General features: G+C 59.4%; 1 protein-coding gene across 1 annotated transcript in view; it reads right to left on the bottom strand.

Annotated features, from left to right (window-relative positions):
* The window catches only part of KCNQ1 (potassium voltage-gated channel subfamily Q member 1), a 348262-nt gene that overhangs the window by 275917 nt on the left and 47292 nt on the right, over positions 1 to 25053 (bottom strand). The window contains exon 2 of the mRNA XM_030833148.3: positions 17727 to 17817. Within this exon, the coding sequence (XP_030689008.1) occupies positions 17727 to 17817 (91 nt within the window). The remainder of the gene's footprint in view (positions 1 to 17726; positions 17818 to 25053) is intronic.

Here is a 25053-nt window from a genome sequence, read left to right as displayed (position 1 = left end):
TTGGGGTACAAAGGACTCGCGCAATCAAAGTAAAATGATGCATCTGGTCAAGTCACCATCCATTGCCTCCCTGCTCCCTGCTGCTGCCCGCCTGCCCCTCCTCCACCAGTCAGAGGGCACCCCACGTAGAGCTCGAGCTCCCAAGAGGGAAAGCCCAAGTGCCCAGGGCAAGCCCCGAACCCTTCACACCAGGCTGACCCCCACACACACAAGAGCTAGGCACACGCTCAGGGTCTGGATGGGAGCCGTCCCCTCTGCCGGGAGCACCCCTGCCCCCCAAAACGCATGCATGACTCAGTCCTTCACCTTCACTCAGAGACACCTGCTCAACGAGGCCACCAGGACCCCCACCTCCCACGTCACTCATCCTTTTCTTGCCCTGAGTATTCAGTTGTTGATCCTGGATTTGTGGGGTCTGAGACTTATAAAAGAGGAAAAAGGAATAAGCCCGTTTTTTGTGGTACAGGTGGGGGTTAAAGGAGAACGATAATAACCAACAAGCCAGCTACTAAAGGGGGAAGTCGAAAACAACGACTGGGGAAATTTTAAAAGGTATAGGAACAAAAGTAACTGTCAGAACAAAAGCGCAAGCCTTCCGAAATACCAGCATACTTTTAAAGAGCAAAGGATACACGTCTCACGGAGAAAACTGCCACAGCAACTATGGCAAAATACGTGTAATTGTAAAAGACTACGGCAGGGTGAAACCAAGAACACCAGTCATGTTAATACAAGCGAATGAGCGTAACTCATCCTTCAAAAGTATTTTAATTTGACTCGCAAATGAAGACAACTATATGCTTCACACAAGAAACACACTTTAAATATAAAGACACAAAGAGGTTAAAAGTAAAATAAGTTCAGGGCTTCCCTGGTGGCGCAGCGGTTGAGAGTCCGCCTGCCGATGCAGGGGACACGGGTTCGTGCCCCGGTCTGGGAAGATCCCACGTGCCGCGGAGCGGCCGGGCCCATGAGCCGTGGCCGCTGAGCCTGCGCTCCACAACGGGAGAGGTCACAACGGTGAGAGGCCCGCGTACTGCCAGAAAAAAAGAAAAGTAAAATAAGTTTAAAAGACAGACTGTGCTAACACGAACGAATAGAAAGCCGAACAATGCAGATTTCAGAGCAAAGGAAGTTACCAGGATGAAGCTAAGTTACCAGGGTCAATTCATCAAGGGGACATACCATTCTAAACACTAAAGCACCCAATAACAAAGCGTCGAAATACACTGGGCAAAAACTCCTAGAAATGGAAGAATGAAAAGATGGATCCACAATCATAGGTGGAGATCTTGATACCCACCCCTTCTCTCAACAATGGAGAGAACAAGGAGACAGAAAATCCAGCACGGATCCAGGAGCCCGCACAGCACTGCCGACCACGATGTCCTCACTGACGTTTACGGGACAGTCCTCCCAACAGCAGCAGATGGCACACGCGTCTCAAGTGTGCATGGGACACCTACAAAGATAAGTCTTAGGCTGGGTCATAAGACAAGTCTTCATAAATTTCTTTTTATGTCTTAATAAATTTTGAAAGAATCAAATCACGTTGGGTGTTTTCTCTTACCACAAATGAGTTAAAGTAGAAATCAATAACAGAAAGGTATCTTGAAAATCCCCAGATGTTTGGAAAGTAATACGCTTCTAACTAACCCATGAATCAAAGAAGAAATCAAAAATGAAATTAGAAAATATGCCAAATTGGAATGAAAATAACACAGTACATCAAAATCTGTGAGATGCAACTAACGTGGTGTTTAGACTGCCAAACACCTACATTAGAAGAGAGATCTTTAATCAACGACCTCAGCTTCTACCTTAAAAGCTAGAAAAAGGTGAGCACATTAAAACTAAGCAAACAGAAAAAAAAACAATAAAAACCAGAGCAGAAACCAATGAAATAACAAAAAAGAAAAAACATCCAATGAAACCCCAAGATAAAAGTTGGTTATTTCAGATCAACAAAATCACTAAAACTCTAGCCAGACTGATCATAAAAAAAGGAACTAATTACCAATATAGAAATGAGAGAAGAGACATCGTCACAACCCTACAAATGTTAAAAAAATAATAATGAGATATTATGAACTTTGTGCCAATCAATTTAACGTCTTAGGTGAAATGAACAAATTCCTTGAAACACACAGAATACCAAGGTCTACTCAAGAAAATAGATAACCTGAACATAATTATTAAATGCGTTTAAAATCTAGTGAACAACCTTCTCACAAACAGAAGTTCAGGCCTAGATGGCTTTACTGATGAATTCCACCACACACGTAGGTTAGAAATAAGACCACTTCTACCAAATTCTTCTCTCCACACGAAGAGAGAACACTTCCCAGAGCACTCTACCATGCCAGCATCACTCTGACACCAAAACCAAAAACATTACAAGAAAACTACAGTCAATATCCCTCATGAACTTAGATGCAAAAGTTCATAGCAAAATTTTAGCAAATTAAGTTCAACAATATCTACAAAGGGTAATAATACAACGTGACCAACTGGGGTTTATCCAGAAACACAAGCTTGATTTAACGTCTGAAAAATCAATCAATATAATTCACCGTATTGAGACTAAAGGAGAAGAAAACATGATTATCTCAAGAGGTGTAGAAAAAGCACCTGACAAATTTCAACATCCATTTATGTTAAAACAAACAACTCTTAGCATTAGTATTAGAAGGAAAATTCCTCAGTCTAATAAAGGACATCTACGGAAACCTAGTAACATCACACTTGATAGTGAGAAACTAAACGTACTTCTGGGAAGGACTGAGAAGAAGGCAAGGATGTTCACTCTTCCCATCTCTATTAAACATTGTACTGGAGGGGCTAGCCAGTGCAATCACGCAAGAAAAAAAAATAGGCGTCCAGATCGAAAAGGAAGAGGTAAAATTGTCTTTATTTGCAGACATGATGATCGATGTAAAAAAAAAAAAAAAAAACAATGGAATCCACACAAAAAATCTACTAGAAGTAAAAATTGAGTTACAGAGGTATCAATATAAAAGACATATAAATACCAAAATTAATTACAGCTCTAAACACCATTGACAAGAGCATAAGAAAATATGGAAAACCTGGTATCTGACAAAAGAGGCACAAGGCCTTTCACTGAAAACCACAAAACATCTCTGACAGAAATTAAAGATCTACATACATGGAGAGATCTACAATGTTCGTGGGTCAGAAGATCTGGTATCGGTAAGAGATTGATTCTCCCCCAGTGCATCTTGAGGTTCAGTGCAGTCCCAAGCAGAATCTCACCAGGCTTCTTCGTAAAAATGGACAAGCAGCTTCTAAAATTTATATGGAAGTGCAAAGGACCTGGAATAACCAACACAGCTTGAAAGAGAAGAGCAAAGGTGGATGATTTTCCTTATCTTAAGGCTTTTACAGAGCTGTAGTAATCGAGGCAATGTGGTATCGGCATAAAGACGGACTAAAAGGTCAATGCATCAGAAACGCATCGCCAAAAAGAGGCCCACGCTTTTACGGTAAATTGAGCTTTTAAAAGGGTGCCAAGGTGACTCCCTGGGTAAGGAATACTCTTTTCAGTGTACGGCACTGGAACAACTGGACACTCACATAAAAAAATTAAGAACTTCAAGTGAAATAACACCATTTGTAGCAACATGGATGGACCTAGAGATTATCATACTAAGTGAAGCAAGTCAGACAGAGAAAATATCATATGATATCGCTTATATATGGAATCTAAAATATGACACAAATGAACTTATCTACGAAACAGAAACAGACTCACAGACATAGAAACCAGACTTGTGGTTGCCATGGGGGAGGCGGGTGGGGGAGGGATGGATTGCAAACTTGGGATTAGCAGATGCAAACTATTATATATAGGATGGATAAACAACAAGGTCCTACTGTATAGCACAGGGAACTCTATTCAATACCCTGGGATAAACCATAATGGAAAAAGAATATGAAAAAGAATGTATATATATGTATAACTGAATTACTCTTCTGTACAGCAGAAATTCACAACTTTGTAAATCAACTATACTTCAATAAAAATAAATTATAAAAATTAAGAACTTCAACCCACAATTTACATGGTAGACAAAAGGTAACTCACGGACCTAAACGTAAGCACTGAAACTAAAACCACCAGAAGAAAACACAGAAGAAAACCTTAGTAATCATGTATTTGGTAAAGATTTCCTAAATATGACATTAAAAGCATGAAACACATAAAAAATGAAAAAGCAATGAATTTGACTTCATTAAAATTGAGATCTTTTAGTTTTTAAAAGACACTATTAAATAAAGGAAAAGGAAAGCCATAGACTGGGGCGGGAAATATTTGTAAAACATATACCCTTGCATCTAGAATATATAAAGAGCTTTCACAACCCAGGAAATAAGACAAACAGATCCATTTTTACATGAACCAAAGGTCTGAAAGACACTTCACCAAAGAAGTCATACAGAGGCCAATACACCACGAAAAGATCCTCAACATCACTAGTCATTTGAAAATGAAAATTAAACCACAAGGAGACGGCACTCCCCCACCTTATCAGATTGACTAGAATGGAAGAGACCAACCCCATCGAGCGCAGGTGAGGACTGCAGGGACTGAAACTCTCACGCGGCTGGCGGGACTTATAAGTGGTGTGACCACTTCGGAAAACAGTTTGCCAGTTCCTTCAGCGATTAAATAAACACCTACCATAGTGTCCAGCCATCCTACCCCTAGGTATTTACCTAAGAAAAAAGAAATACAAGTCCTAACAACGAGGTCCTACCGTATAGCACAGGGCGCTGTATTCAATACCCCGTGATAAACCATAATGGAAAAGAATACAAAAAAGAATGTCTATATATGTATAACTGAGCCACTTTGCTGTACAGCAGAAATTAACACAATGTAAACCAACTATGCTTCAATAAAATATATTTTTTAAAAAAGAGGAAATACAAGTCCTTACAAAGACTTGAACACAAATGGACACACAACAGCTCAAGACGGGAAACGACCCAAATGCCCGCCACCATGTGAATGGATAACAGACTGTGGTTCGTCCACACAGCAGAACACAAGTCAGCAACGGAAAGAATGGCCCCTGGATACACGCAACCACCTGGACGAACCTCAGAAGAACAACGTGCGGCACCAGACAGGAGCACGCACGCGTCTGTGATCCCCTGACCAGAGGACCCTGGAAAGGACAGACCAGTCTCTGCTGACGGGCAGGGCGGTGGCTGCCTCCTGAGTGGGGAGGGGCGGCAGGAGGGATCCCAAGGCCCTGAGGACACCTCTGGGGGTGACGGTCTCATGGTGTCCGACTGTGCGCTTTAAGTATGGCCGTCTATCACACGTCGATTATACCGCAATTGAAAGCTGGCTTTGGCTTACGTGAACAGAGTACGTAACCCAGACGCTACCACGTCTGTGCAGATCCGGCCATCGTGGCAAACCTGAGCCTGTCTGTCTGTCTGCTGCTCCCCCTTGCGTTTCAGGTGCAGAGGGCCCAGGTGCTGCTAACAGACTCCTAACTGAGGTCACTGGTTCCCAACTAAGGCGCCTTTGGTGGGCACTGACGGCCTTCCCATTTACTTCCCCAGCACCCCCACCCCAACCCTGCCAGGAGGAAGAGGCCACTTGTCCACCACCGTCCCTTTGGCCCCCAAGGCCCTCAGCTCTGGACTGAGAACCTGCATGCCGTCCGTGCCCAGACCACAGCCCCAGGCACCTGAGCTACCCACAGCACCGGGGCTCTAGGCTGAGGTCTGGAGAGGGTCGGGAATGCGTGCGGCCCACCAGGCGGTCTCGGGGGGATCTGGACCACCGCCACCTGGAGTTTCTCTGGTGAGGCCTGGGGCCCTGTGTGTGCGCATCCTGGCTCTGGGGCCTTGGAGAGCCACCGCCAACGGCAGGCCTACCCTGAAGCAGAAAGGGGGAGAAGCCTGGAGCCCGGGGCCTGCTGCCCCACTGCCCCCCGTTCTCAAGGTGGGGTGCAGAGGCCTCCAGCTCCCCGTTCACACAGCGACCAGTGACGGAGCTTATGACATGTTTGGCTCTCCAAACACTGGGGAGAAACCAGGAATTCTTACAAACTCCCCGGGACGAGAGAGCATCTTCCCAACGTCCCAGAGCTACTAAGTGGTCTAACAGATGTCCTCATTTAAAAGAAAATCACCTTGACCCTGAAACGAAGACAGAGCCCTTAAGCAAAAGGGGGATGCTTGGGGAAAGTTCAGGGGACCCCAACAGCAGGGGCTGAGCCCCGCTGCCCAGCACCCTGGAAACGGTGAGGTCACCAGGGCTCTGCGGTCACGTTCAGTCTTCTGCAGCCGGGTCCAGGGACCTCGCAGAGTCGGCAACGCTGAGAAATGAACACACACGACCCAGCCCAATCCCCACCGCCGAGGACCGCGGCCCCCGTCTCCGACCCTCCTGGCCGGGCTCAGAGAACGGTCGGCCGGGGAGAAGACACAGGCCCAGCTCAAGAAACTGAAGATGAAATAAAGACGCTGCCCGCCCCCCCTCCCACCCAGGTCTCCCCACTGCACTGTGTTCCGAACGCACAAATTATCCTCAGCCCATCACGCTCGGAAACTGACCAGACCATCGCCCGCCAGGAAAGGGGGCAGGCTGCACCTCTCAGCACACACTTGACATTTTGTTCCCGTCCAGGCTTCCCGTGCTGACAGTTTCTGGATTAAATGTGCAAATGGAACGCGGCCCCAAGGGCGTCCCGCTCCCTGCCGGCGAAGCTCCAGCCGAGTGTGCCTGTGTGCACGTGTGCGCGCAGACACGTGGATGTGCCTGAGTGTGCACGCCACGTGAGCGCGTCCACACGTGCGTGTCTGGGCGTGCATGTGCATCCCTGTGCACGCCTGCCTCTCTGCCAGTGTCCGGCTGGACCAGGTATGTTTTTACCAACCAGATCCTTCAAGCTGGGAAATTGGCACCACCAGCTCGCAGCAGCCCCGGCTTGGGCGTCTGCTCGGCACGGGGAAATTCTCTCAGCCCAGGGTGGCTGGGTCCACCTGGAAACGCAAACGTGACACCCCTGCTCCGAGCTTAGGGCCGGGGGTGTCTGTCTCGCAGCCGCCAGCCAAGGGGAAGTGAAACTGTCAAGGCCTGAGGCCCGGACTCGCCTTCCGGGGCAGCCAGAGGCCCCGGCGGATCGGCGCCTGCAGACCCACGTGTGTGAGCAGGGGAGCGTGGCCCCCGATTCCCACGACCCTGCGGAGGCCTGAGGGGTTCCCTGGGCCCCCTCTGCGCTCACGGGCGTCATCAAGGCCTCCTGAGCCCAGCTGGGGCTGCCGCCCAGGGGCCCAGAAGGAGCTGACAGGCAGCCCACTGGGCACATGGGACTGGCCCCGGTTGGGGGCATCTCCTGCCCGGTCACAGGAGAGGGCTGCCAGCAGCCGCCGCCCCAGGGGCCTCCACAGCTCCGCCTTCCACTCCCCCCACCCGGTGCCTGACCCACACGTAGCTGGGAGGCGGAAAATGCGCAAAGAGCAGCCGCTCCCGCCCCCCGACCCCGGCTCTGAGGTCCGTCTAGTGAGTCGGGGTCGGGGGCGGGGGGGGGGGCAAGGTGCACGGGCAGCGGCCCCCCGACCCGCAGGGCTGCCCCAGCCCCCTCCCCCCGCCCGGGAAGTCGCACAATGGCACACTTCAATGGGCGCACAGCCGGGGCCTCTGGTTCCCATTCTCCCTGACCTGGGGAAGCAGAGAACACGATTATAGCCCATCTGAATGCAGGCTCCTGGGGCGATCATTCTGGCACCTGCAAGCCCCCAGCCCCCGCCCGGGGGTGACAGCTGGCAGACCCCACCGCGCCGTGCACCCCACGGCCACGAGGCCCCGCCGGGCTCATCCCATTATCCCTGACGACTTCCCCAGGGCAGCCCCCACGTGGAGCGCCGGTGCCAGGCCCCCGCCCGCACCCGGCGACACGGCTGCCTGTTCAGCCTGATCCCCGTTATGTTATGTCAGCTGTTACCCCACGCTTAAAACAAGGCCCTCCAGCTGGTCAGGGTCAGATGTAAAAACAAGCCCTGACAAAACCCGGCCCTCCAGCTACCCCAAGCCGGAGACCCCACTGAATGTGGCACTTAAAGACGCGCTTCTCTGCAGCCCCCGGGCAGAGCATAAAGGAAACACCTGTCCCGAGGACGGCACACTCTAATCCCGCCAAATCCCCAGTGGAGGGGCCCGCGGGCCGCAGCAGGCGCCCGCACCCCAACGTCCGACTTTGGTCCTGGACCCTCACGTTCTGGCGGGCGAGGCGGGACGGAAAACACGGAGCAGTCCCCCCATCTCCGCCCGGGCCAGGCCCACACCGCGGGGCGGCAGAGCGCCGCGCGGGACCCTCCCCCCGGGGGGCGGCCGATGGGCGGCCTGGGTGCAGGTGAAGACCCCCTTCCTGGACGGTTGACGCCTTCCAGACGGGCAAGAGGGACGCCTGGCCCGAAAGGCCCTCCTGCCGACACGGGAGGCCAAGCTCCCCGTCTGACCAGACCCCGACGCCCCCGCTGGTCCCCAGCCCCCTGCACCCCAACCGGGGGCAGCTCCGACTGACTCTGGTTACCAGCCTGGAGCTGAGTCTCCACAACCTCGGAAAAGGGTGAAGAAAAGAGGGGGGTACAGTGGGGAGAGCTGCAGGATGAGACCACCCAGACACCTGGCCGCTTTGGAGAGAAAGCCTTGGAGACCACGCAAACACACGCACACACGCGGACACACAAATACGCACGCACACGCATCGCGGGTGCCAGGAGAGGCCGTGGGCTCCCCCGTCTCCTTCTGCCCGAGGGAGCGGAGGCCGGCCCAGCAGCCTCCACCAGCAGGGTGGTCGTTCCTCCCTCCCGGGGCCTCTGGACCCAGCGGGACGGGCTTCCCCAAAGGGGGAGCCTAGGAGACGCTCCCAGAGCCCAGGGCGGACGGGGTGCCGGCCAGGAGCTCTCAGCAGGCTCCCGGCAAAGACACCCCGGAAGGCAGCTAAGACGCCGGCACCCACCTCACAGCACAGAGCTTTACAGCCTGAAAACAGGAAACACTGTAGAAACAAACAGACCCAGACCCGGTGGTTCACACAGCCGGGGGCGGGGGGAGCCCTGCAGGCCGGGCCCCGGCTGGTCTCGGGCCCCAGGGCCTCCACTTGACCTCGCAGAGTCTCCCCGGGACCCGAGAGCACCCGCCCCACCGCCCTGCTTTCCTTCAGGAGGAAACTCTGGGGGCCCGGGGGAAGTGATCTGGAGGAGGTGCCCTGCTTCCGGGGGCACCAGGGGCTGCAGGTGGACATCCCCGTGCCCCCCTCGCCCCCGCCCCCTCCCTCAACCCCAGGTGGGGCCCTGTCCTCCCCTGCACGGGCTCAGGGCGTAAAACTGCCCGGCGGCCCCAGGGCGTGACCTGATTCAGGCCACTCGTGCGGGATCGGGTTACGTGTTTTTTCGGGAAAGTTTCAAACACTTTGCAGTTTCCTCCACCTCCTGCCCAGGCCCCCCTCCCCTGGTTCTGAATCGACTTGATGGACAGGACAGTCCTGGCCCGGGACGGAGTGTGGGCTTCACAGAGGGCGCCTTTGTTAGCGAGCGCAAGTTGCCCTAGGACCTCTCCACCCACAGGGCCCGTGAGCCCGCGGAAGGTTCCGGTTACAGCCGAGGGTTCCCGTTTTCACGGCTCTCGCAGACCCCGCAAGAAGGAATGTCAGCTGTCCCCTCAGGAGCAGCTGCCCCTGGGCCAGGAACGCAGCCAGCCCTGGGGACGGGGACCCTGGCGGGCACAAACGATGGCCCCGGGGGTGGGGACAGCCCGAGCCACCACCCTGGGCCCCAGAGGGGGCCCCGCGAGCCTCAAGCCCTCGGCCTCTTCCTGCTCAGATGCCCTTGGGGCTGGGGGACCGTCCCCCTTATAAGGTAGGGACAGTGGCACTCGGCCCTGCAAGCCCAGGAGGGAGACCCCAAAGGGAGGGTCCAGGCCACTCCAGGCCGAGGAAGCCAAAAGCCCACAACCACACACACAATGAGGAAAAAAGGCCACAGGCGCTGGGAGAAGCGATGACACTCAGTGTGGATGGGGGCGGTGGCGGAGAAATGTCCTGGAGACACGAGAGGAAGTGAGGGGCCCGTCACAGGGAGCAGAGGCGCGGGCCCCTGGTTTAGGGGGGGCTCAGGCCAATGTCCACAGAATCCCGGGGGTCGGGGTTCTCGCTCTCAGGGGTCCCCACCAAGTGGCAAAGGGGCTCTAGAGAATTAGCCGAGAGCCCTTGAGGGCAGCAGCTTCAAATTCTGCTAGGCGGCCCTTAAGCTTCTGTTCACGGACTCACATGGGGACATCGGGGTGACCCAGACCCGGGGCTGCAGGCGCTGCCTGGGTCTTGCCCACCCCACCTGGCACGGGGCGGACACAGCAGTCTGCCTCTCCCCAGACACGCACTGTCCAGGGTGGGGCCCTTCCTCACCTGCCCGAGGAGCAGCCCGGACCCCGACCCCCAGCTCACCCCCTCCCCCGTCCCCGAGGCCAGTGTCCCTCTATCCCGTCTCCCTGGGTCGGCACCGGGCAGGGCCTCAGAGGCACGAGCGACGGGGCCCCCGTGGCCTGGAGCCGCGGGCCGCTGCACACCCCCAGGCTGCACACTCAGACCCCGGGACACTTCAGCCAGCTCCGCTGGGCAGAAATACCTGGAAGGCAGACTGCGGCGCGGGGCTGTCCCTTGGCTCTCAGTGTTTCTGCCCCAAACCCAAGAGGCTCTGCTGTGCCCACGGAAAGTCGCTGCCCATGAGGCAGCCAAGACCCCCGCCCTAGAGAGGGACAAGTGGGACACCTGAGCCAGGCCAAGGCCCAACCCTGGCCTGGCGGGACACGCGTGTCCACACGCACACACACGTGTGCTCGCAGAAGGGCACCGCCACCACCTTCCGGCTCCCGGGCGCAGGGTGTCAGTCCCTCCCCGCGCTTCGGCGCTGGCCCCCTCTTACACAGGGCCCACAGGGAGGGCCCTGGGGACGCAGACATGAAGCCTGTGTCCTGCCCCCGAGAATCCCTGCTATTTGCACACAGACCCTGGCATGTTAGTGGGTGCACGAGAAACACTTGCTGGCTGAACAAACGCAGGCGAGGACACCCCTACCAGGGTGCAGGGAAAGGGTGGACTACATTCTGAGGCAGAGCAACAGACAAGGCCCAGGCAGTGGGAACCAGTCCTCACTGGGCAGCTCCTGTGTGCTGGGGACAGAGACCAAGGAGCTCAAGGCCCCGCAGTGGGGGAGATGACATCTTCCCAGAGCACTGGAGGACGAAGCCAGTGATGTCACTGGGCGAGCAGGAAGGCATCCCAGAAGCAAATGTACAGGAGCGGGGCTTTGTGGGATGTGTAGGAGTTCACCAAGCAGAGAGGAGACGGCTGGAGAAGAGCACTCCAAGGAGTAGGCGGCCTTGGAGAAAACAAGACCGTGGGGTTTGTTAATGAAAAATCTGGGCCACCCGCTGGTGCCCTGACATTGGGTAGGAGTGACTTAAGCTCTGTGAGTCTCATCCTCTCCACGTGAGTGAAGGACAGAGCAGAGGGCGTGCACGCAGCAGGCTCCCCAGGGGGGCCGCTGGCCCTGACTTAGCGTGGTCGTCTTTACTGGCATGTGAAGGGTGTAGAGAGCAGAAGCTGGGAACACGCGGGCCTGCAGAGGCCCGAGCTGAGTGTGAGCTGGGGCCGCCGGGGGGCTGCGGGGGGGGGTTCTGAGGACAGAGCCTAGACTGCGTTCCTGAGAAAAGTGAGGCCCGCAGAGGGGCCCAAGGGGGCCCAGAGAGTCCCATGGAGCCTGGTTTTGCATCTGGGAAACTGAGGCCCAGGGGACAGGAGAGTCTCGCTCCATGCTGGGGGAGCCGGAGCCCCGGGGTGGGTGATCCAGCGGCGGGAGGGCTGGGTCACCGCCGCCGAGGGGCCTGGGCCGGGGAGGAAGCCGCAGCAATGACCTCATCCCCTAGGCCTCCGGGCCGCGGCTCACGGGGTTTTTAACCGCAGCATCGCAGGACAATTCCCTGGTATGTTCCCCACCAGAAGGCATGGAATACGCGGTGTCTGTGTTGTGCTTTTGAGTGCCTCTCTCTTTGTGTGGGATTTGAAAAAGGAAGGAAAAAAAAACAAAAAAAAAACCCCCTCGATTTCAGAGACAAAAACCAGCCCCTCACCTGGGCCCAGCCTGGGTCTCTTATTCCAGAGAGCGGGGAGGGGAGTGTTTCTGCCACAGCAGCAGGACAGGGGGAGACACAGAAGAGCCACCCAGACCCAGAACTCGTCCACAGGCGCGCGTGCGCACAGAAACACGGGCACAGAGCACACACGCACGGACCCACGCACACACACGTGCGTGCACACGGCGATGTGCACGAGCAGACACACAAGCACACCGCACGCCTACATGCACAGACACACGTGCACACAGGCAGGCACACACACACGTACGCACACACACACACACACACACCCAGGGCTTCCTGTGAATTCAGGAACCATGTTGGGAGCCGGCCCTGCAGCCCTGGCAGTGGCCCTTTTCCCCGGGAAACCACAAACAAGGCTCAGATCTCAAACGGGCCCATTCACGGCCCTGGGACAGACCCTGCAGCAGAGATGAGATTCCACCCAAAATGGCTTTTTCAGGCCCCCCAAATCTCCCTGGGTCAGCAGAACGCTTAATCCCTCGGAGGCCGCCCTGGGGCTCCCTCGCACAGAGCTGAGATAACAGCTCTCTGGCCCCATAAAAGCGAGCGCATGAAAAGAAAGGAAGAGATATGGGCTCTCTGGGAAGACACAGCTTTGAATGACTTTTCCTCCACCATTTAAGCATCGTGCGGCTCTCGGAATCCTGTGTGGAGCCCACGCTCGGCCCCTCCTGGGCTCCCGGCTGCGGTCTGGCTCCGCTCGGAGCTCTGGGCCGGGGCCAGCGGTGCCCGCGATCCGCGGACAACAGCGCCACCTGGTGTCCCGCGGCCCCGCCCTGGGCCGCCTGCAAACACCCGCCCCCGCGGCCCCCTCCCCAAACCCGGTCTCCCTCCGCCTGGGGGCTACCCCGTCCCCACCCCGCAGGCCGCCACCTCCACCGAGAGCTCCGGGGCGCTGCGCCTGCCCGGCCCACCTGAGGCTGCCCGCTGCAGGAGGGTCCCTGCCCGTCCCCACGACCCCCCCAGCACCCGCTTACCTCCTCCTTCCCCTCTCAGGGCAGCTCCTCCTCCAGGAAGCCCTCAGCATCCCCGCAGACAACCCCCCCACCCCCCTCCCCCAGTGCCTCTTCACCTCTTACCTCCTTCCCGTCCCCACCCCGGACATAACTCACATCTACCCCGGAGGCTGGGCCCGGGGCGGCCTCATTCCTCCCAGTATCCCAGACGCCCCACACCCGGCATGGCCATGACTCCAGTGGCAGCTGGATACGGCCAGCTTAAACCCACCGCAAAGGATCCGTCTCCACAGGCCAGTGAGTTAGGAAACCCTTGGAAACCTTGCAAGGCCATCAAAAGGTTATGTCTGAGGCCATGCTGCTCAAGCCCTCCGTCCTGCAGGTGGGGAAACCGAGGCCCAGGACTGCACACAGTGCAGTTGAGGTGCCCCCCGGGGCCGCTCTGGGCACGTGGGCTCAAAGGAGGGGTATCCAAACCCCGGAAGCACCGTTCTGGGCCTGCGGAGGGGTCGCAGCCCCTGGGGCCCTGCCTTCAGGGGTGGGGAACAGAGCAAGGAGACAGACCCTGTGACTCCCCCCTCCCTCCCGCAGACCCCTGTCACACCCAGACCGCTGGGGCAGGAGCCGGGTGTGCCGCAGGAGGGACGGGGACCGCGCAGAAGGCGGTTAGGGAGGGGCTACTGAAGCAGTGACGGCCAAGTCGAGGCCTGACGGGAGGAGAAGCCGGTCCTGTGACATGCCGAGCGGAGCACGTGCAAGGGCCCCGAGGCGGCCGGGAGTGTCCAAGGGTCAGCAAACAGTGCATCAGAGCGGAGGGGAGCAGCGGGGGGGGGGGGGGGACAGACTTGCGGGCGGTGCCGGGCGAGCAGCATTTGGGGGCCTGAGAGGCCCAGCCGATCCTGAATGCCACCGGGAGCTTCTAGAACGATCAGAGTTTTGTTCTGGGGAGTCGCCCCCGCAACCAATGGCTGCTGTGTGGAGAGGACTCCTGGGGGGACGCGAGGGTGGCAGCGCGCAAGGTGCTGATGTGAGAGAACGGGGGGTGGACGAGGGAGGCGGCACAGGGTCTCTCCCCTCAAAGGGGTGGGACGGGAGATGCGACCACAGCGGGGGGCCCTCTGCTTGGAGCAGGGGAGCTCCGGGATGACCGCTGGCACACGCATCCCGGGCCCCCGAGAGCGAGGGGTTAGGAACGCACCCCCAGCTTGGGCCGAGCCCCCATCCTCAGCAGGGGAACGGTGCCCGCACTGCAGAGAACGGCCACCAGGTGGCACGCGGGCCTCACAGATGCCGGGACTGAGGGTGGAGGTCGGTGCTCAGCAGGGAGTGGGCGGGCAGGGGCGGGGTGTGGGGGGGTGGTGGCTGCCGGGCAGGGGGCTGCCGGGACTCGGGGGCCGGGACGGCACCACGAAACCTGCGAGGAGACCTGTCTGAACGTGAGAGCACTGACTGGGGAGGGAGGTGCTCCCGGCCAGGTCAAGGGGAGAGTGGAGGCTGGACCAGGGGAGGCCCGAGGCCGCCAGGGTCTGCCCCCACCCCCAGGGCGGTCCTGGGGTGACCCCCCACCAAGGGTCTGGTTTCAGTGGCGATTCCCGGGCCGAGAGTCTATGCGGGCTTCACCCGGCCCATCCCAGCTGCACCCAGAGGCCCTGCATGAGATGCCCAAGGATTTGGCACCCGAACTCAGGACCCTCGGTGCTGATGCAGGGCCCGGGGCGGCAGGGTGCACACAAGGGCGGTCTCTGGGATGCTTTACATCTAAAAACCTAAGAGTAAACCTCCCAGCAGAGGAGGAACTGACCCCAGTCACTCAGGGGGCCTTATGGGCTGAACTGTGTCCCCCGCAAATCCCTATGCAGAAGCCCTAACCCCCAAGTCCTCAGGATGTGACTGTATTTGGAGCTGGGCCTTCAAAGAGGTGAGGAAGGTAAAATGAGGTCACTAGGGTGACCCTAACCCCACAGGACTGGGGTCCTTATGAGAAGAGGAGGTCAGGACATAGACACACACAGAGGGACGACCCCGTGAGGACACAGGGAGGAGACGGCTGTCTACACGCCGAGGAGAGAGGCCTCAGGAGGAACCAGCCCTGCCCACACCTGGATCTGGGATTCCAGCCTCCAGGACCAGGAGATAATACATCCTGTCGTTTAAGCCGCCCGGGCTGTGGACTTTGTTACGGCCCCAGGAGACCTACACAGGGGGCGAGCGGCCAACCAGGCCCCTGGGCCCAGCACCACCAGCACTTACATTTGGTAGAACGGCAGCCTTGGAATCTGGGCCCAGCCCGGCAAGGTCTTCCTGGCCCCTTCCAGCCACTGCCTCTTGAACCTCAGTTACCTTGGCCACGAGGAGACCCCAGGAGCAACTCGCAGAGCAGACGTGCTTTGTGCGGTCTGGGCAGGGGCTCAAATCACCCTGTGATAACCCAAAACGCCAGACACCCCCCAACTTTCTCCACTCTCTCCCTGCCCCCCACAGCTCCTCCCCTGCAGTCTGGGAGGTGGGAAGGAGGCCGGCCAGAGGGAAGGACAGTCCCCCGCCTGGGAAGCAGACACACGGCCGGCCAGGGCACCCGGGATGCTCACAGCAGAGAGAAGCACCTCCGGCTCACCCAGAGGGAGATGACCCCTGGCCTGCCCCAGGGCCTGCCCAGAGCAGGGGTTTGGGGACATCTCTCTGCAGGCCAAGAGTAACCGTCATACTGCCCGAGGGCACTTCTGCAAGGAGCTGCGGCCTCTGGGGCCTTGGCACGGACCTGGCTGGCACCCGGGTTACCTCCATAGGTCCTCAGGACCAGGCGAGCGGGGGGAAGCCTCCATGACCCCAAAAGGCCCTCCGTCTTGCTGGGATGGCGGCCGTCCTACTTTTCAAACAAGTCCCTACCTTTATATGAGAGAGTATAACCCAATAGGACAGTAGAAACAAAATGCCGGGACAGTTATCCCGGGAAAGCAAGGACATCCGCCGACACCTCCACAGAGGCAGGAAAGACACCCGAAAGTCAACACCATCACTTTAGAATCATGTCCTCTCATTGGACTTGAAGGACTGCCCCCCCCGCACACCTCTCTGCCCGGGAGGGCACATTCCTTCAGAGGAAGCACAGGGAGCCCCCTTACCCCTGGCCCGGTAAGCGGAGTGACTGACAGATGCCAGTCTCCACACCTGAACAGCACGCTAGACCAAACCAGGCAGCGGAATTCCAAAGTCAGAAAACTCTAAAGGACCAGAGGAGAAACTCCCGCACACAATAACAAAACAGAGGCCGTCACAGGCTGTACAAGCGACAAGAGCAAAGGCTTTTCCGAGACACCAAAATAGCCTCCAGGAAACGTAATGGAAGAGAAGCTCCCGTCTGTGGCGGCAACTAACAACAACAACCATTATCATATTAAACATAATAACAACGACGGTCTAAAAGCCACATCACGAAACCATAAAAGCCTCCTGGGTAGAACAGACACGGCTTGACCATGGACAGAAAGACCCCACCCCAGAGAGATGTCGGTCTCCCCAGATGCATTCATCAAACACCATCGGGTTTTTTCTGGGAGGCAGACAAGCTGATTGTGAAGGTCACTGGGGAGAACAAACAAACAGGAAAGAATTGCCCCTGAAAGAGAAGAGCTGGGCACGGATATTAACCGCGTGGCAAAACAGGTTTGAGTGCAGATATCAGCAAAGCAGCATGGCTGTGGGAGAGAGGCGCGGACAAGCAGCCGTGGGCAGAACACGGGGGTCCCAGAGCAGAGCCGCTGGCATCTGGGCATCTGGTTCACAACAAAAATGGCTCCTCAAATCGGGGAGCAAAGACACACTTTGGAGTAAGTGGTGCTGGGAGGGGGCAGACGAGAGGGACAGAGCGAGAGCGAACCTGACCTTCACGCCGGGATGTGCCCACTGCCGTCAACAGCTTAAAACCACACGACTAACCCGGACGAGTGCTTGAGGCAGCTGTGGCTGTTTCTCTATAACCTGAGAGGGGGAAACTCCTGTGACCCAAAATCCAGAAACGTCAAAGGGAAAGTGGAGCCGACGGCATGCAAATAAAACAGGCACGGCCTCAAGGCCACGTTACGAGGACTTGGGGACCCAAGCTTGCAGCCATCAGTTGGCCAGGGCTGGAGGCAAGCTGGCCAGAGGCTGGGGCAGGGGCTGAGACACCTGCAGGGTCCGAGTACCAGCCAGACCCGGGGCCACGGCGCAGGCCGAGCAGACCACAACCCCGGCTCCTTGTGCCCGCGTCCTCCTGTCCTTCCTTCCTGGCCCAGCTCAGAAGCCCCCTCCTCCAGGAAGCTCTCCCAGACCACCAGGCCCCGGGGTCCTCCCATTCTTTGGCCTTCTCAGCCTGACGGCCACATCCTGGCAGGTGAGGGTGCCAGGGTGGGGCGTCCCCACACCTCTAGTCCCCCAGTATCAGGGCGAGCCTGTAGAGCCAGCCAGCAGGGGGGCTCCGGCAGAGGGGTGTTTTGTGGGTGGGAGAGGCCAGGAGCAGCCGGCTTCACCCCCTGGTCCACACGCCTGGGGGATGAGAGTGCAGGGCCCCTCACGCAGCTACGTACCATCCAGAAGAGGGTCCCCGTGGCCAGGGCGACATACTGCTCGATGGTGGACAGCACGCTGAAGATGAGGCAGACCAGAACAATGAGGAAGCTGCGGGACAGGAGGACACGCAGTCAGCGCCCGCGCCAGGATGCCCTGCCCTCCCCGCTCAGACGCGGCCCAGGCCCGGGGAGCAGGCCCTGCCCTCCCCGGGTCTGAGGGTTCCAAGGGCCGCCAACCCTGACTGCCGACCGTCAACAGTGCACAAAGTGTGGCAAGCCAAAGGCATGTGACGCCACCCGGCCTCGAAGGGGTGAGCTCTGACCCAGGCTACGTTCTCTAAGGTGTCCAGGACGGAAATCCACAGAGCAGAGAGCAGCCTGGTGACCTCCGGGGCCACAGGGGCCTCCTTCGGGGGAGGGGAACGTCCTGCACCTGCACCTGCACCTGCACGTAGAGGTGGTGGCCGCAGGGCTGTGTGGCCGTCCGGACAACCAGGGCAGCGCGCCCAACACCAGCTCAGGGCTTGCAGCACAGGCGCCAGGAGCGGGCGTCTCCTGCAGCCGCTAACGGGGCGTCACCAGAGCCTGGGCTCCCAGGCGGGAGGCTGCTCTGACGCCTGCCTTCCCCTCCCCATCCCGGGGGTGGGGGTGTGGGGAGGCCAGAGGTGGAGCCCACGGAGCTGAACAAAGGGAAGGCGGCAGCCCCTGCCCCCGGGGCCAGCTCCCAGGCTCAGCCCCCCTCCCACCCCATCCCTGCACAGAGGGGCTGCTCTGATCACACCCGAACCAGTAAGGCTTCCTCAAGGCAGACCCTCGGGCCCTTCCCTCCACGTCCCTGGATGAGACCAGGCCGAGCCCCCAGCCCTCCTCCTGCCTGGGAAGAGGACAACTCTAGCGGGGGCTCCAAGCACTCTCTCCAGGTGGGTCCTCGCATGGCCCCGGGGGTGCAGATGTGGAGACAGCTCTCTGGGCCCACGCCACGGAGCCCTGGCCCTCTCCCCACCGAGATCCTGCTGTCTGCAGTTGCTTTCACCCCCCATCCCCACACGCCTGCCCTGTGCCCACTAGGAAGCCCACTGCAACTCCCCCACTGCCCCACTCCTCCCCACTCCAGCCCACCTTCCCTCCCGGCCCCTCAGAGTCCGCTGAGAACAGGCTGCCCGACACAGACCACACCCCACATTTCCTGGAGGAGACAGGACCCGGGCCGCCCAGATGCTCCTCCCTGCCTGGGGAGCCCCCCCCAAGACCCGGCTGCTCTCCCGCAGCTCTCGGGGTTCCCTCTAACAGCTCTCGTCTCCACCTCTCTCCTGGTGCCTCACACAGGCTGGGTCAGCTGGACCCACAGAGCCGGGTCCCAGCCACCCCTCTGCACCCTGCCCCTTCGTCAGCCTCGTCTCTTGTCCTGACCACAGTGCTTGCCTCCACCCTGGGCCCCAGAGTCCACCCTGCCCGGCCACTGACTGAGCCCTCAACATCACCCCGACATGACACCACAGTGACCCTGACCCCAGCTCCTTCCCAGCATGCCCCGCCCCCCGCCTGCCTCGGGGCCTTTGCACCTGCCAGTGCCCCGCCTGCAAGCTCCGCACCCTCACCCGCAAACGGGACCCAACGCTCACCCCCACGTGCCTCCACCTGTGTCCTTCATGCTCACATATCGCCGCCGGGCCTGGGGCCTGTTTGTCCCCTTCTGCGCCATCCACCCCCAAGACCACGAGCCCCCAGAGGAGGGCTGTGGGGTGCCACCCCCGCCACACCCCACGCCGGGGACGGGGTCTGGCGCACAGCAGGTACTCAGCCCGCACCTGCTCAGGTGCACCTCCATCGAGTCCCAGCTCCCTCCTCCGTCCCTCCCACGCTGGCCCTTCCTCTGCGCCCCGCCCTCCTCTCTTCGGGGTACAGCCTGGCTCACACCAGCCCCCGCCAGGACGCTGGACCCGAAGCACAGTCTGAACGCAGCCCCGAGTCCCGCAGCGGCTCCCAGCAGGACCCCGGGAGCCGCAGCCCTCGTTTGGCCTGGGGCCTCCCGGGATGGGAGACGCCAGCGCCCCAGGGCCCAAGGCCGCCTCAAGCCTCCCCAGTCCGTACACCCGGTGCCACCCCCAGGACCCTGCACGCCCACCACCCACTCTGCCCGACTGCAGACTCGCCTGCCAGCTCAGAAGGGCGTCCAGGCCCGCCCAGCCCCCAGGGAAGCCCTTTAACAGTTGTAGCCGTGCCTCCCTGCTGGGACCTGAGGGCATCCCTTGTGTGGTGACTGAGACCCTGGGCCCCCACCTCAGGAAGCTTTCGATCTCAGGGGGACACAAGCGAACCCTGGCTGGCAGAGCGAGTGCCTGGCTGGCCCGACTGTCCCTCAGGCACAGAGCTCACTTGCCCCCGGCCCACACCCCGAAGCCCCGTGAGTCCCAGGGCCTCGCTGCCCGGCTCGGCCGAGAGAAACCAGGGCAGGTGAGGTCCCCCAAGGAGGGAGGTGCCCACCCCACCCCACCCCACCCCACCCCTGCCCCCAGGCCCCCTGGGTGTGGAGGCAGCCACACAAAGAAGCCACACTGCCTACAACGCGGTCCAGGCTGCTTCCGGGCCTCAGTTCCCCCGTCGACACAGCCGGAGCCACGGCCCGCGGCCACTGCCTCTCAGGCCAGTGGACATCGGGCAGGGACTCAGGGGTCAGTCCTGTGGCTGCTCAAGGCTGGGCCCAGTGTCCCACCTCGTGCCCTCTCCTCCTGAGAAGATGGGCAGAACCCGCCCGCCCACGGCCCGTGGGGGTACTTCAACCACTCCCCGTCGGGCCCCAGGAAGCCGTCCGGGGACAGATGCCACAGATGCTACGTATGGGGAAACAGGGGCTCGGGCTCCACGCTTCCCAAGGGTGACTGAACCTCGCGTGGTCAAACCACGGAGGTCACGAGGCCAAGGCCCGGGGGTGGGGGCGGGGAGCACGACACGCATGGTCTCATCTCTCTCTGACCACCCCCGCCCCGAGGGACATTTGCGATGACACCCAGGGTCTGCCAGGTGATCCAGGACAATCCCCCAGATCCAGATCCTTCTCTTAGCCACACCTGCGAAGCCCCCTTTTCCACACACACTCACACTCAGATCCAAAGGTCAGGACACCAACATCAGGGCTGACCCGCAGTCCCCACGTCAATAAAACCGGCCTCAGCTCTGAGTCACGTGCCCTGTGCCCCGCACCACTGTCCCCAAGCCTGCGGCGACCCGCAGCCAGGAAGGTGAGGGCCGGGAGGGGAGGGGGCCGGCCCGGGCCAGGCCTGGACCCAGGTCTTTGGGCCCCACTGCCCAGCGCTCGCCAGCCTCCACGGCCAGGATGTGCTCGAAAAGTCCTGAATTCCCTGCCGTCTCCTGTCTCCCAAGGCAGACGAAGCAGACGGAGCCCAAAGTGGCGCATCGTGGTGGGCGCTGCATGTGCTGCCAGGCGGCGGCTTGGCCGTGCCCTGGGGCCTAGGAGGCCGCCGTCACTCTCCTACAAGGCCTGTCCTCGTATGACTCTTGCTGCCAGGGTGGCAACCGGCCGTTCGCTGTCGCTGTTAGGATGACCCCGGACAGAAAGCAGAGCGAGGGCGTGTTAGAACCGCGTGCCAGGCCGGGGCACAGAGACCCCGGGCGAGGCCTGGGGAGCGTCCTGAAGGGGCTGCAGGTACCTCGGCTGCCGGGAGACCTCTTGTACTCGCTGCCCTGTGTCTGGCTGCGCTCAGGGGGCCGGGGGAAGGGTGACTGAGCCTTGCCAAGGAGGAAGGTTCTGGCCAGAGCAGCCCTGCCTGGGGCTGTGGACAGGCCTGCATGGAGGGTGACAGCAGGGCGGGTGCCCTCACCCCGAGCTCCGCTCAGAGGTGCACGGAGACCCCCCGCTCTGTGCGCCCAGAGGCTGAGGCTCTGGGTCAGAGCGCGGGGCCCCTGCCCGGGAGCTCCTCCCCGGGGACCCGGCTGGAGACGGCTTTCCCTGGAGATCAGGGGGTTTGGCGTTCACGATCTCTCCACACTTTGCTAGTCTCAGCCTTGCTGCATTCTGAAGGCTAAACAGCTCTTCAACTATTCGCACACGTCGTGCTAGTTTCAGAAAGGATCCCTTAACAAAGGCGATTCTTGTCCCCTCCAACCTGTTCTGCGTGGGGCCCGGAGCCTCAGCGATGCCAAGAGAGGGTCCCTGCCCTTCGGGGGCCCGCAGCAGCCTGAGGCGCCTGACACCCCCCTCCTGCCTCTGTGGGGCTGGCCACCACCTGTCCATTCCAGCTCACCTCCCAAGGCCCCAAAACCAGGCAGCCACAGACCCCAGGAGCTGGGAGACAGAGGTCCAGGGAAAGAAGGAAACCACCCTGTTCTTTGGATGGGGCGTGGGGAGCAGGGCTGCGGGGGAGAAGAAGCCCCTTCGGCCCCCAGTGCTGCTAGATCCAACTTCCCAGGAGGGCATGTGCGTGCCCGAGGGAGGTGGCTACAGCCAGGGGGAGGCAGCTCCGGGCCCGAGGACAATGGCCTGCTTGTGCCCTGACGGCTGACCCGCCCCGGGCACTGCGGCCGCCAGCCCCCGCCCCGAGGGACGTCCGGAACGTTATCGGACATCATTTCGGGATCTGTGGCAGCAGGTGCCCTGGAAACACAGAAGAATGCAGGAGCCGTGCCAGGGCCGCGGGCCGCAGCTCAGCGGGAGGGCGCTCCAGGCGCAGGAGGCGGGCTGCAGACTGCACCCCCTTCAACCCCCGCAATGGGCTGGGACCCCCAGTACCTGGGACTGGCGGGCTCACCCAGGCCGGCGCCCCGCAGAGGCAGGGCGTGGGCCGGACCCTCGGGGAACCTACGTGAGTCTAACCGTGACGGTCTCTCCAGCCCACAGGGAAGCCTCTTTCAACACCGGGATGTTTCCCAGTGACGTTGAAAATGTGAACAAGAAGCACACACTTCACGTGCAAAGGGCCTGTGGCCTGTTCAAGGCGCCCTCAGAACCCAGACGCGAAAGACCTCAGCCTTCGGGCTCCCCGGGCTCTGAGCTGAGATTCCGGGACACTGAAATGCGGCACTGGGACGAATCAGAGAACGGAAGATGTGCCGTTACCTGTGTGCTCAAATTATTCAATGTATAAAAATTACGTACTTTGAAAAGCTCTGTCGGTCCAGCACGATTCTGCCCCTACGAGGTGCCTTTGAGAATCATCAAATCCACAGACACAGAAAATAGGCTGCTGGGGGCCAGGGGCTGGGGAAGGGGATGGGAAGTGCGTGTTTGATGGGGGCAGAGTGTGTCCGTTTGGGAGGATGAAGTTCTGGGGATGAGCGGAGTGACGGCTGCACAGCAATGTGAGCGCGCTTAGTGCCACTGAGTTGTGCACTTAGACATGGTTACAGGATAAATTTTGTTACATGTATCTTAACACAATTTTTTTAAAGTTAAAAAAAAAAAAAAGGGAACTAAGTCAATGACTTCTATACACAAGCCCTGGATGGCAGCCGGTGTTTGACAAAGGCTATAAATGAGGCTGAGCGAGGTTCAAAAACCCGCCCACTCTGCCCGGACCTTCGGGCGATAACAGACAGAGGGCTGGTCCAGTGGCCTAAAGCTCCCGGCCGAACTCGGAACGCGCGATTTAACAGATTAGCTGCTGACGTTCAAACCCCAGCCGTATCGGAGGGGCTCCTCTTTGTACAAAAGTCACCCTGAAAGATAATAAACACCTCCGAACAAACAGAGGACAGGTAGCCCCGCTCGGGCCCCGGGGCTGGTGAGCCAGCGCCTGGACGTATCCCCCGTGGCACTGGACCCCCCTCTGGTCCCACCAGGGCTGTCCCCGGGGTTGGGGGCAACACTGCCCAACAGGATGCCAAGACCCCGCGCCCGCTGGTCCAGCCCACGCGCAGCACTGCTCTGGGTGGGGCTGGGCCGGGCACGTGGCAGCTCACACCTCAGGCCCAGGTGCTGGGTGCTACGCACAAGCTCCCCACCACACCCCGTGTGGAAGGTGTCGTATCACCTCCCACAAGGAGACCGAGGCCACAGCGAGGCGGGTCCCGGTTCCAGGCTGTGGGGCTGCCCCTCCCGCCCACTCTGTCCAGCCCTGAGAGGGCCCTGGATTGTACAGCAAGAAGCAAGGGGACCCCAAGGCTCTGGGACAGCAGGTACACGCCCAGGGCCGGCCAGCCCTGGGGCCCCCTGCCCAGCTCCAACTTCAAGGCAAGGACTGAGCCTCCCCCTTGGGCAGGGGACCCCATTGCCAAGGGCCAGGGTCCCCCAAGAGGGAACGCCACATCCCAGCCTGAGCCACAGGGTGCGGGGGCGCTGTCCTGGGCAGGCGGGGGCTGGTGGGGAATGGCGGGACTGGACCTCTTCCAGCTTCTGGGGGCCCCAGGCATCCTGGGCTCGTGGCCGCATCCCTCAGGCTCTGCTCCATCATCATGGGGCCAACTCCTCCGTGTCTGTTTCTTCTGTGTGTCTCTTATGAGGATGCCTGTCACTGGATTGGGGCCCCCTTCCCCCGGGTATCCAGGATCATCCCCCCCCTCTCAAGACCCTTAACTTATCACCCTTGCCAAGACGCTTTTTCTACGTAAGGTCACGTTCGCAAGTTCCAGGGGGCCTGACATCTTTGGGGGCCGTCATTCAGCCTCTATAACATAGAGAGCGTTTTAATAAACCAATAAACTGCTTAGGGTGATGATATCTATGAGTGAATCTTCAGTGAGCTTTCAAAAACCAGCATCAGGTATCTGGTAAAACACATGTTAGTGTCACGATTTTTAAAACAGTCCAAGATAGGTTTAGAGTTTCCTGCTCACCTTGTCACTATGTCTGCAAAGACCCTCTTTCCAAATAAGGTCACAGGCTCCAGGGATTAGGACGCAGCCATGTCCCTCCGAGGTCACCACTCGGCACTGCACCATCCAAACGACATCATGCCACGGAGCGAAAGGAGCCGGAGTGGCAGTCGACCCAGCCCAGGTGAGGCTCAGCGCCCCAGGGACCCCCGCACTTCTCACCCAGGACCACAGCAGCCCCCCCACCCCGTCTCCCCACCTCGTGCCGGGCAGGGTCCAGGCCAGGCCTCCTGACCAGGGCTTCCACGGGTCGCCCCCCACCCAGCCTCCCCCCGACCAACTCTGAACCTTCCACGGGGCTTGTTCAGAGGCACCGAGTCTCGTTCTTTTACGAGGTTCACTCGGGCGATGCGAGACCCGTAGCTAGACGGAGGCCTTCCACAGCCTTGTGGGGTTTCAGCTGACACTTCTTCTGAAAGTGAACTGGGCTAGGGACCCCGGAGACACAGGACCTCACACCTTGTGCTCCGGCTGGGCCCTCACGTGTGCCTGTGCACACAGCACCTCCCTAAAGGCC

Source organism: Globicephala melas, chromosome 8 (assembly GCF_963455315.2).
Source record: "Globicephala melas chromosome 8, mGloMel1.2, whole genome shotgun sequence".
NCBI classification, from domain to species: Eukaryota; Metazoa; Chordata; class Mammalia; order Artiodactyla; family Delphinidae; genus Globicephala; species Globicephala melas.
The sequence above is the reverse complement of the archived record's forward strand: the minus strand, read 5'-3'. Positions and strand labels throughout refer to the sequence as shown.